The following is a 16,637-nucleotide window of genomic DNA, read 5'->3' on the forward strand; positions in this document are numbered from 1 at the left end:
GGGCCTCGGCTTCTCCTTCCAGAAGCTTCAAACCGCGTTGTCGCCCACCTCCACTCGCATCGTCGCCCACCTCCACCACCAACACGTCGTCGGCAAACCCGTAGACCTCCACCGACAACACGAAATCGCCCCCATCCCCCTCTCGCCCGCCCTCCTCACCGCCAAGCCCTTTGTCTCCCCCACCTCCTCGACTCGATCCATGATTCGGTCCGTCGTCTCGCTAGACACGAACCGCTCCCGATCCAAGGCTGCATCAGTGAACAGGCCGGAAAGGTCGAGCCCGGACGCGAAGGGTCTTATGAGGTCGAAGGCATTGAGCTCACCGCCACCGATACGACGATGGATCTTGCTACTGTTGGGGTGTACCAGAGTCGCCAATTGGTCGAGGTCAACGTCCCTAGCGAACCAAGGGTCGCGGAGGATGACGTCGACGAAGATGTTTAAACTCTATGATCATTGTTATTATTCTAAAAGCTTACACTCCAAAACTAAGTCAAACAGGAGATCCACTTCATTATATTGATTCTTATCAAAATTCTAACTATAGAATTTAATTCAAATTATATTAACAGAAAAAAGAACTCCATGAACTTCTACACCCAAAAGTTTAGCAAAAGGACACATTTCTCCTCTCAAATTACTATAAACTGGACACCTGTCGCACTGGAAAACTAATTGTCATCGACTCATTTTGAAGTGCAATGGGAGGCGTGGCACATGATTTCAAGTACCCAACTCGGTCGGTAGGAATGGCAGATTCCAGGTTAGTGAAACCCACCTGATTGACAATTCCCATAGCTTCGATCTTCCATTCCATCCCATCCCATCATTCATGGAATGACAGGTTCCAGTGTACACCATTTTGTTATCCGATGCTTTGACAATGATGTGCTTATTGCGTGAAAAAATAATAGAACCATATGAGCAATTTATAACTTCCAAACAAATGCCCCAAGAAAACAATAAAATATAATAAGGCATAACAAGAGACACAATGTCAATAAAGGGAGAGGGAGAGAGAGAAAAAAAACTTATTTTCTCATATTTGAATCGTTTTGCAAAAATGCTTATTGGAGGGCTTCAAAGAAAAGTGATATGTACAGGGCTTTTCTTTACCTGAACCAAAAAGAAGAGACGTGCAGAAGGGGGGGGAAATTAATAAATTGTATCGGTCATGAGCTTTCTTTTCGGTGGTGATTTCTCTATTATCTGCTTCTGCAAATCCATAAAACTTGATCCCTTGTGAGCAAATAATCTTCTAAGGTTAATCACAGAGAGCTCACTAAAGCTAGCAACAGCAAGATCGGCCTGTACCAACTCATACCTGCAGAAAGAGTAGCGAGAGATTACAGTCACTTTACGACAATAGCTACCTAGTAAACAAATTTCAGTGGAGTGATGAAAGACCATCCAAAAATCATAGGGAAACAAAGCAAAAGAAGACTACGGAACAGAACATCATGTAAGTTTTCCTTATAAAAGCACATTGATTGAAAGGATGGAGAAGGAACTCCATGTTCTAATAATACTCGAGTTATTTTCACATACTATAGGGGTCTCATATAAGACTGTCATATCTCAAGGTAACCCTCAATGATCGGTCTGTTAATATTAGAACAGATAACAGTGAAGTGAAAAATTCTTTTCAGCTCAATTTCTAAGGAGGATAAATCCATTATAGAAAGCAAATATCTAAACTGTGAAAGCCCTCTTCCCAAGTGCCAGAAATGATGAAATATATGGTGCACAACTATGAATTGGAATGCAAAAAAAATATCAGCAATATCCTGTACTAAACTCTGCCACAGATGCACCATTAGACCACTCTCGGCTGCCCTTGTAAGTGATGAAGAATGCCCTCATCTAAATTGGGGTGGTTTTCTTAACTGGCCTCGGAACCTTATTATGGGCCCACAGATACTCTCAAAAGCAACCTCCAGTTACTTGTCAAGCAACTGAACTATTATAAGTATATCAGTTGCTGTATAACACCTTCTCTGACAATCAATAAATTCACAGCATGTTTGTCCAAATTTCTTTTAGAGGTCAGCGATGTCTCATCCATGGTTACTATATCTTCATTCTACATGACCAAGCTATAGCTGTCCTGGCTGAAGATATTTCTTTTTTAATTACTTTCATCTGTTAGGTATCCCATGTAACATATTTTGGAACTCCAAGATGGCGATAATGTAGGCAATTTGTCTATCACGCCCTACATATTTATTGTTCCTAGTCCTAGATTCACTTTGCTCACATCACAAAATTAAAAGTGAAACACAACTACTCCGGTCACCAACTTGCTATGTTACCTTAGTTTTGGTAATTTTCAAGTCATTCATATTTTACTTGCCATAAGTCATCCCTCCTCACTTTATTAATGAGGCAGACAACGGCCCTCACTACAGCATGCCAGTGTTCCTGATCAGCAACCAAACCTTCTGATCTCTGATGAAGATTGCAAAGATTGCACTGCACTTCATCACCTCAGCTAATTAGTTCATGTGCAATCTCATGTTTATTACGCTGCTAACCTCAACCCACACCCAAGGAACAAAAGGGCCTACAGTCCTCAATCACTGCTACTTATTATCAAGTTCCAGCAGATCTGTCACATTTGATGTCCCTCTTATTTCAACACTGTAAGATGCATAATGTGTAAAATCCACCACAGTAATTAAAATCTTGATCTTCCGCCAAACACTGATTGCGGCCAGATTGATATGGTATTGGTATAAATCAATGTACTAACACTCACTATGGATTGATATCTTTTGGACCAAAGAGGAGGGTGAGAAGAAGGGAGGTAGAGAAAAGGAGGCAGAGAAGGAGACTACCGGTAGGAGGCAGAGGAGGAGATGGTGACTCAGAGGAGCTGGCAGCAGCAGTGGCAATGGGAGGAGGCGGTGGCAGCAATGGTGCAACGGGGAGGAGGGGAGAGAGCATGTGTGAGAGAAAGAAAGAAAGAATAAGAATAAGAAAGGACAGTGACAAGTGGCTGAAATTAAAAAACAATACTGGTATCAGGTGGTACAATTTGAAACCAGTATGGTTACCCCTAGATAAACTCAGTACAGTGAGCTTATTAGACAGTACAAGCCCATACTGGACCAAATCAGGTTAAATCCCTTAGTCCACTTCTTGATTGACCGTTTGAACAGTAAATACCGGTTCTACCAACCAATACAGGTGAATATACTTTGATCCCCAGATAATTAAGCTATCAATCTAAACAATTCTCATATATGGCATGCTCGTCGTGACTTGGTTAACAACAGTCTTCTCTTTATTTGATTAGACCCATTCGTCACACCCAATAAGTTCATACTACAATCTACAACTTCAATGCAGTTGCTATATCCAAATAACTGAAGAGTTCAAGGTTAACGCTTTAAAAGATTTGCCGGGGACAATAACTAGTTGCAAGCAATAACTGATCTGAAGGCACGTGGGTTTGCCAACTATAGTGGATTCTTGCTAGTACCTGATAAGAATTTATTAATTACTACATATCGCAATTGAATACTCATAATCATAAGTTTAAAGTGGGTATTAAGCATATCAAATAACAGACACACTTTGAAGGTACATTACAATCAAGTAATATAAAATGCAATCAAACTGTTAAGAAAGATGAAACAAACGTACGCAGGATGAGCACCAATCAGAGCTACAGCCATCATTGTGCAGTTATGGGCAGCAGTAATGCCTCTAGGATCATCCTCAAATACAATACACTTGGAGGGCTTTCTATCCATCTAACACGGAAAATGAAGAACATCAACCAACTAAAATATAGCAACACATTATTTTGGACACAACAATTAGCCACCATGGCAAGAAGTATACTAATGTTGCTCCTAATATCTTAAATTCCAGAGAAAGAAAGAATAAGATACATGCAACTCAAATACTGAAATCAAATGTATATCCCACAACATTGGAAGTGAAAAAAAAAAATCACAAACCAAATTGTCTACAAATTTTATATTGAATTTACAGTCCACATATTGAGTCACCCAATTTGGGAAAGAGAAAACAGGAACTTATGTAAATATCTTTAGTTGAAAGTAAAAGACATGTAATGCATATAAGATATTTTAGATTTCAGATAACCTGAGTGTGAAATAAACACAGTAGAGATCCCACAAGGACTAAATTCTGTACCAGGATTACTGTTTCATTTGCCACATCTGCCAAGCATGCCACCATGAGAACTCAACAACCAACCCTTGCATCATTCTTCCACTACAATTTACAACACCTTAACTTCAAACCCATCCTAGCTACTAGACAAAGGCACCCTGTCAAATAGAGCGGCTAATAGGAGTGACATGTCAATCCCGGTAGGAAGTTGGCAGGAAGGTAATGCCAACTTGAACACTGTAATCAGAATTCAGTTGTTTGAAGATGCTGAAAAAGACAATATTTGCAACAATAGCTCCATTTTGTTCTAAGATTAGTAGCTGTGCTGGAGAGGAAGCAGGCTGGCGACACAGCAAGATAATGGTATTGTGACAATTCAATCAGCTGACAGGTGTTCATCAAGTCAATGACCAGATGATATTAGGTAATTAGATAAGGCCAGCGGAAGTGAGATAAGATTATTTATCATTAAGAAAAATGACAAAAGAAAATCTGGAGTATGTCGGCTTCTTGAAGTGGCCAAGAGTCAAGAACCATGAATTCAGTAGTTTTCACCCTTGAACTCAGAAGCAATGAAAAGCAACAAGTTGGAGAAAAAAAATCCTGATCCATGATGGGTTTAAAATGAATTAAAATCTCGAGGTGCCAATGAAAATATGACAACTCCAAGAATGTGTTTTAATTATTTTTTTGTTGAATTTGTATGTGTTTATTATAATGTTTAATTTGGTCCCTTTTTTTGTTTATATATTGTTTTTCTAAATTTTAGTTCTGTAGAATAAGAATTTACTTGATTTAGCATGACACTTGATATTGTTTTTAAGTAGTAGCTTATTAGTTATTTCTCTTTCAGTTGACTGTCTGCACTGCACCATAGCTGGTTGACTATACAAGGATAACTAAGTTACTTTTAAATCTGTCACAAATTATCTTTTCACATTGACCCATGCTTAATAATCCATTGTTTCCCTTGGGCTTCCATCCAGTTTAATGTCAAAAAAATAACCAGTAAAGTGAGAAATTTATCCCACTTTTGAACTAGTCTCAGGGCAAAGATAATACTTCATTAAATTTTTGCAGTAAAATGGAAACAGATTAGTAATTATCCAACATTTGGGTTATTCTCTCAGGGTAAAGGTTTGAGTTTTTACTTTATATAATATTGGCCATTGTGACATTAAGCAACATCATCAATTAAGAGAATCTTAAAACAGCATCTTCATTATAGAGATGATAATACAGCCTAGTAAGAATTCAGAATGAAATCAAACATCCACGGGAAAAAGAAAAAGAGATGTAAATTTGTATTGACATCAAGTTTTAAGTTTTGCAAATACCTTTACTGCAGCTGAGAGGAATCGATGAGCTATAGACTCCATTCCATCCTCTTCAGTCACAATAGCCTACATGCCATGAGAAGCAGCCATCAAGCCTTGATGGCTGCATCAAAAAAAATTATAAAAAGTAAAGGACGAGTGGAGTTCCGCATAAAATCCACCTGGAAATACTTTTTAAGCCCCAATTTCTGCAAGGACTCGTGCATATATCTTCGATCAAGACATGATACAATGGCACAAGGGATGCCTGCTGTATGGACTGCATCTAGCCACTCTTTTAATCCTTCAACTGGTGCATCTAGCTGGACAAGCAAAAAAGCTTGTAACTAGCTCATAGAGAATTCATTGACGGTCATGCATGTAATAAGGAGAAACATACCTTAATAAGATTCTCATAGTATAACTGTGACAGCCGTGACTTCAATCTTTCCAATTCACTTTCTTCTTCCTCCCAGCACAAAACCTGGAAACTCAAAAAGAATCCTGCAACATCAGTCATTTACTAATGAATGCAGCTCTATATATTAAAAATTCTTATTTGATACCAAGAAAAGAAAAACTACTCAAAGAAAAAACACAGGATCGACAACAGCATTGGTCTATTTGGTTGTCATTTTATAGGAGCATGACATACTCAGAATTTAATTGAGATGATACAAAAAAATTCTTAGCTGCTTCTAGTAATTTCTATGGAAGATATAAAACTTCTTCTGATTTGTGCTTAGTCAGCCTAAAATGACAAGATGCACTCTTGTGATAGTTATATTTGGTAGAATTTGTACAGACATGCAACCAAGAACCAGATGTCAGTTCACAATCTGTCCTTTCAAATTTTAGTTAAATAAACTAAAACTAAAATTTCTAAAAATCCAAAAAAATCAAAGTTTTGTCATTCATTTGAAATTCCCTTATTAAAGCTAGCATGTATTCAAGAAATTTTTTTTTTCATTTTTTGCAAAGGGTAAGTGACGAAGACGGGATTTGAGACTAATATCTTGCGATAAACTCTCAAAGTCCTTATCAACCAAGCTAGTTGATACCTTTATATCAATGTAGCAAGGTCAGGCAAAAAAAATGCATAAAGACATCAATATCAGTGTAGCAATGTTACATCTCTGCTAAAGTAAAGCTGATGACCAAACCCATATATATAGTATATTAATCCTGATCTGGGTCAGCCAATTTTTTAAAGCTTGGACAATCGCCATCAGAACATCAATCTTAGCTCTGTGCGAGTCAATAACATTTCCATCTTTTTTTGTCCTTAGCTGATCGTATTGTTTTCAAGCAAATTCTAATGTAACCTAGTTGAACTGGAGTTTTAAAAGAATGTAGCAATACCATGAAACAGTACATTATAAGTGAGAAAGGATACAAGAGAGAGATTAAGGAAGAGAAGCATAAAGAGGCAAGAGACAAGGGGGAGGCAGAATCCACTAAAAGAAATTAGTTCGGTCTTTGCAGTGGCCGCTCCAATGTCCACCAAATATGAAGGTCATAGGCCCTAAAGGAAAACCCAAAACTAACCAAATTATCGGTCTAGCTTTATAAATATCTCACTTTGTTCAGCCTAACTCATGATAACATCATAACACAAAGAAACTAATGACCTTTACACCTTCAGTCAGCCACAATGCCTTCAGGTTCTAGTAACCTGTTCAAAATCAGTCTGTTTTGTGCATTGAGTTTCATAGGTGCACCTTATCAAGGCATCACAAATTCATATAGATATTGACTCAAATTGGCTAATAGAGATAAGGAAAAAAAAGCAACCATGCTCGGGTTTTAGATTGGATGATTTTTGTGCCATTTCAGCAAACATCAGCAATCAGTGCATCACCTAAAATGAATGATTTTCCATCAAAATAATGTTGTATTTAGAAATATGTAGTAGCTACAGGTTTCTTTTGGAGGAGAAGCAGATCCAGACAAATAATATAGTGTAGTTACAAGCACATCTGTGTTTTTAACAGTTTGATGAAGAACAAGTCCTTGAATGCCAATGTATTATACAGATATTTTCATATAGGATTTCCACCAGAAATACCTAGAAGGAAATCATCTCCTTTAAGATAAATCAAATACATTACACATTAGATGCTTTTAGTGCATCAAAGTTCTAGATTCAATATGCCATTATTCTACTTACCACTCAAGACATGATCAACATCTAGAAAAACAACTACACTAAATCAGTGTCCGAAGTACAATTATCCAAGCATAGATCTTTACCTTACGAAGGACATGATCAGCAGCTGTATGAAGAATCAACTTGTTTATGTGTCTGTCACTTGAAAATTCATTTCCTGCATGAGAATAGGGTACAATAACAGCAACAGCATAAGACCTCCAAAACAATCGAGCAAAACACAGATAATATTCAACTGCAATGAAGAAAATATCATGCCAAAAGTGGTCCCAATCAGGATACAGGATCCATTATGTGCCTTGTAGATAATGGCATGCAAACAACAAATTGCTTTTAGTTCAAACTATTCCAATATCTCTAGAATTTATGTACAAGATTATTAGGCATTAGACTGACAGAATGGTCACAACCACGAAGTTCTGGGAAACAAATGAGATTCTAAGGAAAAAAGATGCATTAAAACACATACAATCTCCCAAAACCAGGGTGCTTTAGTAGACCAAAAGAATGAATAACTAGATGATCCAATAACCAGATACCTCCAATACAACTGACTTGAGAACTTAAGTGGGAAATTATACAGTCATGCAAAGACTCCTGGTCAAGCACTTAGGTATTTTCGTTCACCCATTCTTTTGACTTGCCCAATCATTAATTTAACAGATTCTTGACTGTGAAAAAACAAGAAAACAAAAAATTAGTAAAATACCAACTCCTTCCCACCACTCGCTCACAGCCTTCAAAACCCAGGAACCATCACTTTTGATGCCATAATCTTGGTACAAACTAATTATACTCGTGCTTTTTCTGTGGACCACTAAATGCTACTGAATATGTTGAATGCGTGACAAAAGAAGCATATTCCTTATATCAGCTGCAAACATACCCTCTTCAGAAGCAAGCTGTCTCCAAGCATCCAATTTCAAAGATCGGGTGTCAGCCTGAGATAAAAACAAAAGTATGCTCATGTCATACAATACACAAAAAACAAAAGCAAAATACACTGAAAAAAAATGCTCCAAGATACTTGCAAGTTGCAACTACTCTAAAGAAAATAGCAGCTTTTTGACACTCTTCCTATAGAACCTATAAGGCATCATCAGGCTGCAGCTATTCACAAGACCAAACTGTGGTCTTAAACTTCTGAAGTCAAGCCCAAGCTCTCACTAAACTCTTTTCCACTGTTGAACTTCCCTGGAGGTTCTGGTGTTTTTCAACTAATGTCACAGTTGATATAGCACAGTTTGTTACTTTTGCAAACAACTGTAAATGTTGAAGCATGTACAGGATCAGATTACTTGCCTACAGTGGGCTAGATGGTTCCAGGAAATGACAGGTACAGATCAACAAATGTTGGCAACAAGTGCCTATGATTGATTTGGTTCTACTAGAAAAGATAACAAAGAGATACAAAGATACCAAAAGAGTTTCAGTAATTACCACAACATTGTCCCATGAGAAGATAAGTCCAAATGCTTCATCTGGCTTCATGGCATGCCGTACCCGTTGAAGAAAGCACTCTTGCAATTTATCATTTAGATAATCCTAAAAAAATCAGCATCATCAATTTTTATCTCACAACAAGGAACATCACAAGACTGCAAAGAACAAGAAGTCAAGATTCTTACCACATCAACCTTTAGTGGACCATCCATTCTAAACGTCTCAAAACCTTCTCCATATTCAGCTCCAATTGCCTGGAACCAACATATGCACGCTTGAACCACTTTCATTAATATGGTAACAGCCAAAGGCAGAAGTCATTATACAACAAAAAGACGAAAGATATAAAATTCAAGGCTACATTTATCAAATATGAAATCCCGGTTGTTCCTTTCTTGCTAATCTTCAAAAAGCTGTCTCATCACCATCAATCTCTGAATTTAGGTTTTAAAATTCCATAAAAATGAATTCCAAGCTTAGAGCTCATCTTTTAACACTCTAATTGGAACCAACTTCATGTAAAACTGAATCAACTTTAACTTAATTATAATTAAATAGATTTCAGTTGATTGAAACTGAGTTCAATTGAATTGAAAGTTAGCTTTCTGTTTGTAAAATAATAGAAATGAATTGAATACCTTAATACCCTTTGATGTTTGGAAAGAAAAAAAGGAAATGCTTTGAGTTACCTATTATTCCTGTAGTATTCTTGTTTAAGATTTGAATTAACTACTAAAATAAAGAAAATCATATTTAGAATAAATAAATGCAATCAGATTGTATCAACTCAATTCAGCCCGACCAAGACATTGTATGGGTTGCATATATAACTGCGGATCAAGTTAGATTTGAATAAATTGTATATGTATTTACCATTGTGCTGTCATTTAAACCAAACCAAAGATGCTTTTTGGGTTGGGGGTGACACAAAAAGAGGAATCATACCGTGTTAAAAGAAAGACAATGAGTACAAGTGTTTTCATGAAGAATGATGCTATATCAGGCATTCAATAAATAGTACGACTTCAATAAACGAATTCCATTCAGACCCAGCTTAAGGTCACGTGATTTGCTCCTAGTCATAACATACCAATTCAATTCCATCCAAACTAACACAATTATAGTCGCTTGCTGCTCCAATCAAGGCATTCAATTCAAGTATCCCGAATTCTGCTTTTGGACAACTCAGTTCATACCAGACGACCGTAAAACGAATCGATCGCATTATCCTGCGGTAAGAGCTAGAAGGAACAGTGAAATCGGAGCCGCTCACCTCCTCCACGAAAACCTTGCTGGTGACTCTCGGGAACCCGTTTCCCAAATCCTTGTCATCAGACCCAGCCGCTCTACAGAACACCAGACGACTTCGGGCGATCGAGGGCTTCAACCCCTTCCAAAAATATATAAATAAGGAAAATATCTCACAAAAAAGGTTAACACAGATGGGAGAAAAACATAAACAGGGAATTCAGGAAAGAAACAGAGAAATAAGCCTCGGTACCACTAATCGGGGCTTCGCGGGTACCGAGGAAGTTCCGAGGCGAGACGCCGGCCTCGGCGGCACCAGAGACGAGCTCCGAATGCTGCACTCCATGGGCTTCGAGAATGAGCGACCCGAGAGGAGAAGAGAGAGAGAACAGGGAAGAAGAGGGCGAGAGACACCCGTGACGGCTCTTAGGTTCACCGCCACATTTATTATTTTTAGGGCTTTTCTGTGGTCACAATTACAAAAAGGTCCTGCCCTTATGTTCACGCGGATTAGATCGGGTCAGGGCGAATCCATTTGGATTAGATTTGACTCGACGAGTCAAGAGTTGTTCACATCAGACTGCCGTGCACGTCCTTCTCATTTTCGGGTGCATGTGAAATATTGCCACAAATATACAGTAGTCATTTATAATATAGATTATTTATTTTCTTATTTTTTTATGGATTCTCAAAAAAAATATTTTTTTGGATTTTATCCAATACCTAAAATACTTATAATCCGACAACCTATCTATTTTTTTTTCTCTTTTTTAATGGACCGAAAGTGAATCGGTTCAATTATAGTATTTTTACATTATGTTCAGATGTTTTCAGTAGTATTAAAAAAAATAGTGTAATGTAATAAAAATATTATGTTTAATTATTTTTATACTAAGTTATAGTGGTTTATTGATATTATTGAAAACACCATGATATAGTATAAACATTATTATGTTTAATACAGTATTTTTTATAAAAATAATATTTTTAATATTATTGAAAACATTGTAATATAAGATAAAAATACTGTCACTTAGGTATAGATGATGGTGAAGTCAATGATACTTCATATATTAGGCAAAGAATACATTATTAGGAAATTCTGAAAATGGGAATCCTTCATGAGAAAAAATTAAAAAAAAAAGATTTCAGGAATTCATCCATTCTTTTTTGTTTTATGGAATTTTTATTCAAGACAGAAGTATCAACAATTTTGAATGGAAGAAGACTGAGGATGGAGATAACTTGTCCAATTCCATGAACCATGTTCACACAAAGCTTTGATGAGCATTTGGTGGAGGAAGACAACTTGTCCACTACCACCATCAACCACGGCTCGGGAATACCGAGAACTCCAGAATCCAAAGAGTGAGGGCGATGTGCAAGAAAGTGCAGCAAGAAGCACAATATTTTGGCTACTTTTAGTGTTGTAGAACTGTCAACTTCATGAGAGACTTGTGTCTTAAAGCCACAAGAGAGATCGTGGGATGTTGTGTAAAAAGATCAAACTCTGTATCCTTGCTTAGATCTTTCCTCCATTCCCTAACCACGTCATGTCACTAAAAGAAAGTGATGGTGTCCTGCCATTGATTTCTTTTGGATGGTGTTTCACGGTAAGAAATTGTACTCCAACACTCCATCCATCCATCAAAAACTCGATCCTTAATTCATCGGATTCCATACTTCAGTAATCTTCACTTCTTAGCAATCCAAATGCCAAACCGGACGTTGACTCCGGTGGACAAGATGAATAAAAAGTCAAACCACCAATTGACTTCTTTCACCGAACGAATCAGTGGGCGAATGCCAGTATCTTTGACGATTCGATCGATCACCATTAGCTCCCTGTTGATCTACGTACCTGCACGGATATCCACCACATCGATCAAATGTTTAATCACCTAATTTCCCACTTTAACTCTCACAATAACGTGCCATCTTCTTCTTCCTCTACTCGTGAACGCATGTGGAAGTCAAACAACGGAGGGTTGGAGTCCCTTCGCTTCTCTCACCTCTGACGTAACCATTTCCGAGCTCTCCAACACACACTCCTTCCGTCTTCCCCCTTCGGTCACTTTGCTCGCCTCCACTCTCCTCTATAAATAACCTCAACGCAAGTGCTGGTCTGCACTACCATACTACCTCTTGTTATCCGCCATGGCAATCCAATACAAAGTCACTGCATGTCTTCTAATCCTAATCATCTTCCAGCAATGCACTGCGAGGCCTCTCGGTCCGGTCACCTCCGGCCCAGGGAAGACAGCTTCGAGTTATAGTCCTCCATCTGCCCAGCCATGCAACACGGCGACGGCCACCACCGTTGGCTTGGTGTCGAAGAATAAGAAGCTCGTGGCGACGTCCTCGTCGGCGCCGGTCCTCTTCACCATGTTTAGAGACATCGCGCCACCGTCCGGTCCAAGTGATGGATCCAATGGAGGACATTCTTAGATGACAGAAGAAGACTGTTACAGTATCCACGAAAAGACATAGCTTTCTGGTGTTTTGAGAGTGCAAATAAAAAAGGATGAGAAGAAGAAGTTTACGATAGTAACTTGTAATGTTTCTCACGCTTGTGTGTTTAGCATAACTTAAGGACAGCAAAATGGATGAGAAGAAGCCAAGTTGCTGTATATGTAACTGTTTTGGGGATTTAAACATCATGGTATGTGCTACTTGATTGGGTTACAATGGTGCAGAAATATGAACTTTGAACCCTGACAACAACAGGAAAAAGAACATATAGTTATAAATATAGATTGGAGAAATCATTCTATAAATGATATGTAAGTAATAATTGTGTATAAAAATGCAGTAAAAAAGTTTTTTTTATTTTTGGAGAAGTCTGGACATAATTGAAGTCGAGTTAACATCCATGAATAGGGCAACGAGAACTCGAGAGAGTTGAGACATGCATCTTGGCTTGTTATCAAAGAACAGTTGATGAGAGAGCAACAGTATTAGGTAGGCAGAACCTGGAAAATGATGGGAGTTGACAAACCGATCATGCGTTCTCAAAGTTCATGGGAGTTTGAGCATCAAGTCAACCCCCCAATAATTTCTATCAGTAGTTTTTGATCTGGTCTACCCTGAAACATGTTGACAATGATTCGAATTCGTTAATTGTCACGGAAACACATGATGAACTGTAGCTCAAATCTCATGTAGAATAATAGATCAGGTAAAGATAGCTTGTGATTATATATATATATATATATATATATATATATGTATGTATATGTATATGTATATTGTGTGTGTGTTGTACGGATCCACAGTTTTATTCAGCATGAATTATTATATAATACATATATTCAGTATGATATATATATATATATATAATTCATTCTGGATAAAGTTGTGTCCGGATCTAAATTCAAACTCAAGTCAGAAATAAACCGATCCATAATTCGTTGCCGACGTGATAGTAAATGACATATTTGCCCTTTACGTGTGGCTTCTACGCACATCGAAATCGCTTGCCGCCCACCATTAGCTGCAATATATGACCAAATCGCGCTGCACATGTCGTCGGCATATCCTTCTCTGCTTTTCTTCCTCTTCGCCCCTCCCCCACGTTAAAAGTCGACCTTAATCTCGCCGGCATGTCTGTTGTTACAGCGCACTCGGAAGCGCACGGAGAGTCACACCGCCCCAAAAGCGCTCCACGTTTGGCTGTAAAGCTGCGGACTTCCAGCCATAATGGCCTCGGCACTCTTCTAAAGGGTGTGTACTCCTACCACACTCCCTGCAAGCAAGCAGGAGAAGGACATGCGTTGTGGCATCTCAAGTTCATCAATTGATGAAATCAAATAATACACTTTTCATGCTGAATATTAGCAGTCATCATAATTGTGTTCTCCATCTTTCATTCAGTAGTTCCCTGTTTCTGATTTGCTTTTAGTTTCTGAGAGGAGGATGCGGTTTATGTTTTTGATCCCACCACCATCTTTATCGACAATCCCAACCTTTTCTGCTTCCTACCAACCTTTCACCTCTCTTTGTTTGTCTCCCACTATCCTCCTCCTCCTCCTCCTCGGGACATAAAGAAATCTGGAGGCTGGAGCTTTACGTTTCCTATCCGTAAGAAACCGCAGAATTAGCTCATGCTCTTCATGTGGATCAAGCTCTACTTATCTAGTAGTCCATCACAAAGTGTTCTTCTTCCATCGAGAGTGTAGTTTGCAGATGGGCAATCATCGATTTAGGTTATCTGACATGATGCCTGGCTCCTGGTTCTACAAGCTCAAGGATATAGGCAGATCAACCAGACGCCAGAGCATCCACAACACCATGAAGCGAAGTCATCCTCATACATCTTCGCCACCCAGAGAACTGGCTCAACTCCCTCGAAGATCCTCCTACTACGTCTCCACCAGAGAAAGAACAGAGGGGTTTCCTCGTTCTCCTGTCAACCACAAGGCCTCAGACACTCATTTCCCCGCATTATCTCCGAGAAAGACCAGAGCAAACATCCAAAGGAAGGCTACAGAGTCTGAAAGCACATCGTATCGTGACTACGTTGATCGATGCCATGAAAATTCCTCCACGGATGACAACACCATGGGCACCATGAGTGGAGACTTGGAAGTACTGTCGGAGCTTAAACTACCACCAATTCTGACGAAACCGATAAAGGATGTCCATGACGATGACGCACCGGACAAGACTTGCGTTCTTCGGGAGCACAGGAAGCGGATTGGAAGGAGACCAGAGGTCAGAGCTTATCGCACTCCACGCCTCGCCGGTCTCCAGGCTTACAGGAACCGTAAGTCATCAGTGCAACAGAGCAAGGCATTACTGGGGAGCTTGGTGGTGGTGAAGTCGTCCTCGGATCCGCAAAGGGATTTCAGGGAGTCGATTGTGGAAATGATCATCGGAAACAACATTCGATCGCCGAAGGAAATGGAGGAGCTGCTAGCGTGCTACTTATCGTTGAATTCGTGGAAGTATCACAGTCTCATTGTCAAGGAGTTCCAACAAATCTGGCTCGAATTCAGCTCCACTTAGATTGTGACGAAATGTCTAGCTTGTTGTAGAAACTGATATTTGCAAGAGAAGCTGCGTGATGTAAAGAATGGTAGAATGTCCAGTGTAACTACGCTACACTGGTGATCTTGTGCTTCTCTGTTTTCGTGTATAGGTTCGATTTCTTTTGCAATCTGATTCGTACATTGTGTGTCGACAGCCTGTGGGACTCTTCACTTGCACACAGTTGAGCTTCTTTTAGCGTTTGTGCTTTGGATCGGATATCATGACTCCTGCCATTGGTAGGAGAAGCAGTATTGGATAACCAGCACGATGCCCAGTCGTCCCACTGTTTCCTCAGCTATTGCTGTTGTAAGATGGCTGCGACGTCGAAGGTCTGGGCTCGAGTCTTCTTCCACCTCTTTATCCACTTCGATATCGGTTGTGGTTTGAGCTGGTTCTCTTCATGGATTGAAGGTGAGCAAACTGGCTCTGGTCATCGTTGTCGCCCAAGGAGGATATTGAAGGATGTCGTTCCATCATTATGTGCACAGTATCGATCTCCACGAGAATATGTCAGTGTCTTAGGAACGTTATAGTAGTGACTTAGATAGAGGTGGAAGAGACACAGGGACGGACACTTCATCTGAATCTGATTGTTCAGATTCAAACTTTTATGAGGAACTATAAATACGAGATGGAATTCAAACTATGATAATTCAAACTTTTATGAGGAACTATAAATACGAGACAAAGTGTAAGGCTTTCAATTGGTCTGCTGCCACCTCTAAAGCCAACAGGATTATATCTCGAGGACGAAGTCAATCATCTGTGGTTCAAGAAAAATAAACCAACGGCTTTCCTTGTGAGGGTAAAGTCAAAATCATGTCTAGTTGACTTCTGGTCAAGCTGTAATCAAATCTAACCTTTTTTTGTATTTTGGAGAGAAAAATTCCAGGTTGGCTCCACTGGCGGGAGAGATTTGAAGCTCCCGCTCCCTCTCCCTCGCTCTACTGCTTCCGTAAAGTTCGATTTGATATGGCTCATCTTCCCCATTAGAGTGAATGCCCTTTGGCGGCTGGGACGATCCCTGCGTCACGAATGGTCTCCCCCATTTTCTGAGACACGACTTCGAAGGCGAGGATGGAGGGAGCAGTGGTCTCTGCGGTAAATTTAATAGAAATATAAAACGGAATCAAATTAAATAACATGGCCTATTAGCTCAGTTGGTTAGAGCGTCGTGCTAATAACGCGAAGGTCGCAGGTTCGAAACCTGCATGGGCCAATATTTAATTTTTTTGAGCTTTCATTAGTTTTGTGGGCTTTGGGCTTTTATGGGTAACCTTTAT

General features: G+C 39.2%; 2 protein-coding genes and 1 non-coding gene across 5 annotated transcripts; 2 read left to right on the forward strand and 1 right to left on the reverse strand.

Annotated features, from left to right (window-relative positions):
- Positions 1-489: 489 nt before the first annotated feature.
- Positions 490-10,778, reverse strand: LOC135624380 (5-amino-6-(5-phospho-D-ribitylamino)uracil phosphatase, chloroplastic-like). Of its 3 annotated transcripts, XM_065127907.1 has the most exons (12): positions 10,577-10,778; positions 10,349-10,465; positions 9,261-9,329; positions 9,073-9,177; positions 8,519-8,573; positions 7,716-7,789; positions 5,863-5,946; positions 5,645-5,785; positions 5,484-5,549; positions 3,649-3,758; positions 1,117-1,324; positions 490-891 (listed from the first exon to the last, which is right to left on the reverse strand). In XM_065127907.1, exons 1-11 carry the CDS (start codon positions 10,667-10,669, stop codon positions 1,156-1,158), a joined length of 1,083 nt encoding a protein of 360 aa, XP_064983979.1. In that variant the 5' UTR covers positions 10,670-10,778; the 3' UTR covers positions 490-891; positions 1,117-1,155. The 3 variants fall into 3 exon arrangements, with proteins under 3 accessions (XP_064983979.1, XP_064983978.1, XP_064983980.1); XM_065127906.1 differs by lacking the exon at positions 490-891 and having other exon boundaries at positions 948-1,324; XM_065127908.1 differs by lacking the exons at positions 490-891; positions 3,649-3,758 and having other exon boundaries at positions 1,210-1,324; positions 10,577-10,777.
- A 3,730-nt stretch (positions 10,779-14,508) lies between these two features.
- Positions 14,509-15,330, forward strand: LOC135626028 (transcription repressor OFP4-like). The gene has a single exon (XM_065131215.1). The coding sequence runs from the start codon at positions 14,509-14,511 to the stop codon at positions 15,328-15,330; it is 822 nt and encodes a 273-aa protein (XP_064987287.1).
- A 1,169-nt stretch (positions 15,331-16,499) lies between these two features.
- TRNAI-AAU (transfer RNA isoleucine (anticodon AAU)) lies at positions 16,500-16,573 on the forward strand. The gene has a single exon. It is a non-coding gene; the product is annotated as a tRNA-Ile (tRNA).
- Positions 16,574-16,637: the final 64 nt, after the last annotated feature.

This window comes from Musa acuminata, chromosome BXJ2-10 (assembly GCF_036884655.1).
Source record: "Musa acuminata AAA Group cultivar baxijiao chromosome BXJ2-10, Cavendish_Baxijiao_AAA, whole genome shotgun sequence".
Classification (NCBI taxonomy): Eukaryota; Viridiplantae; Streptophyta; class Magnoliopsida; order Zingiberales; family Musaceae; genus Musa; species Musa acuminata.

Excerpts from the sequence above, each read along its gene's own strand:
- LOC135624380 (XM_065127907.1), bottom strand. The coding sequence starts at position 10,669 with ATGGAGTGCAGCATTCGGAGCTCGTCTCTGGTGCCGCCGAGGCCGGCG. Across the intron at positions 8,574-9,072 it reads TCTCATGGGACAATGTTGTG|GCTGACACCCGATCTTTGAA; the intron begins GTAATTACTGAA and ends TTTTTATCTCAG. Across the intron at positions 7,790-8,518 it reads ACAGCTTGCTTCTGAAGAGG|GAAATGAATTTTCAAGTGAC; the intron begins GTATGTTTGCAG and ends ATTCTCATGCAG.
- LOC135626028 (XM_065131215.1), top strand. The coding sequence starts at position 14,509 with ATGGGCAATCATCGATTTAGGTTATCTGACATGATGCCTGGCTCCTGG.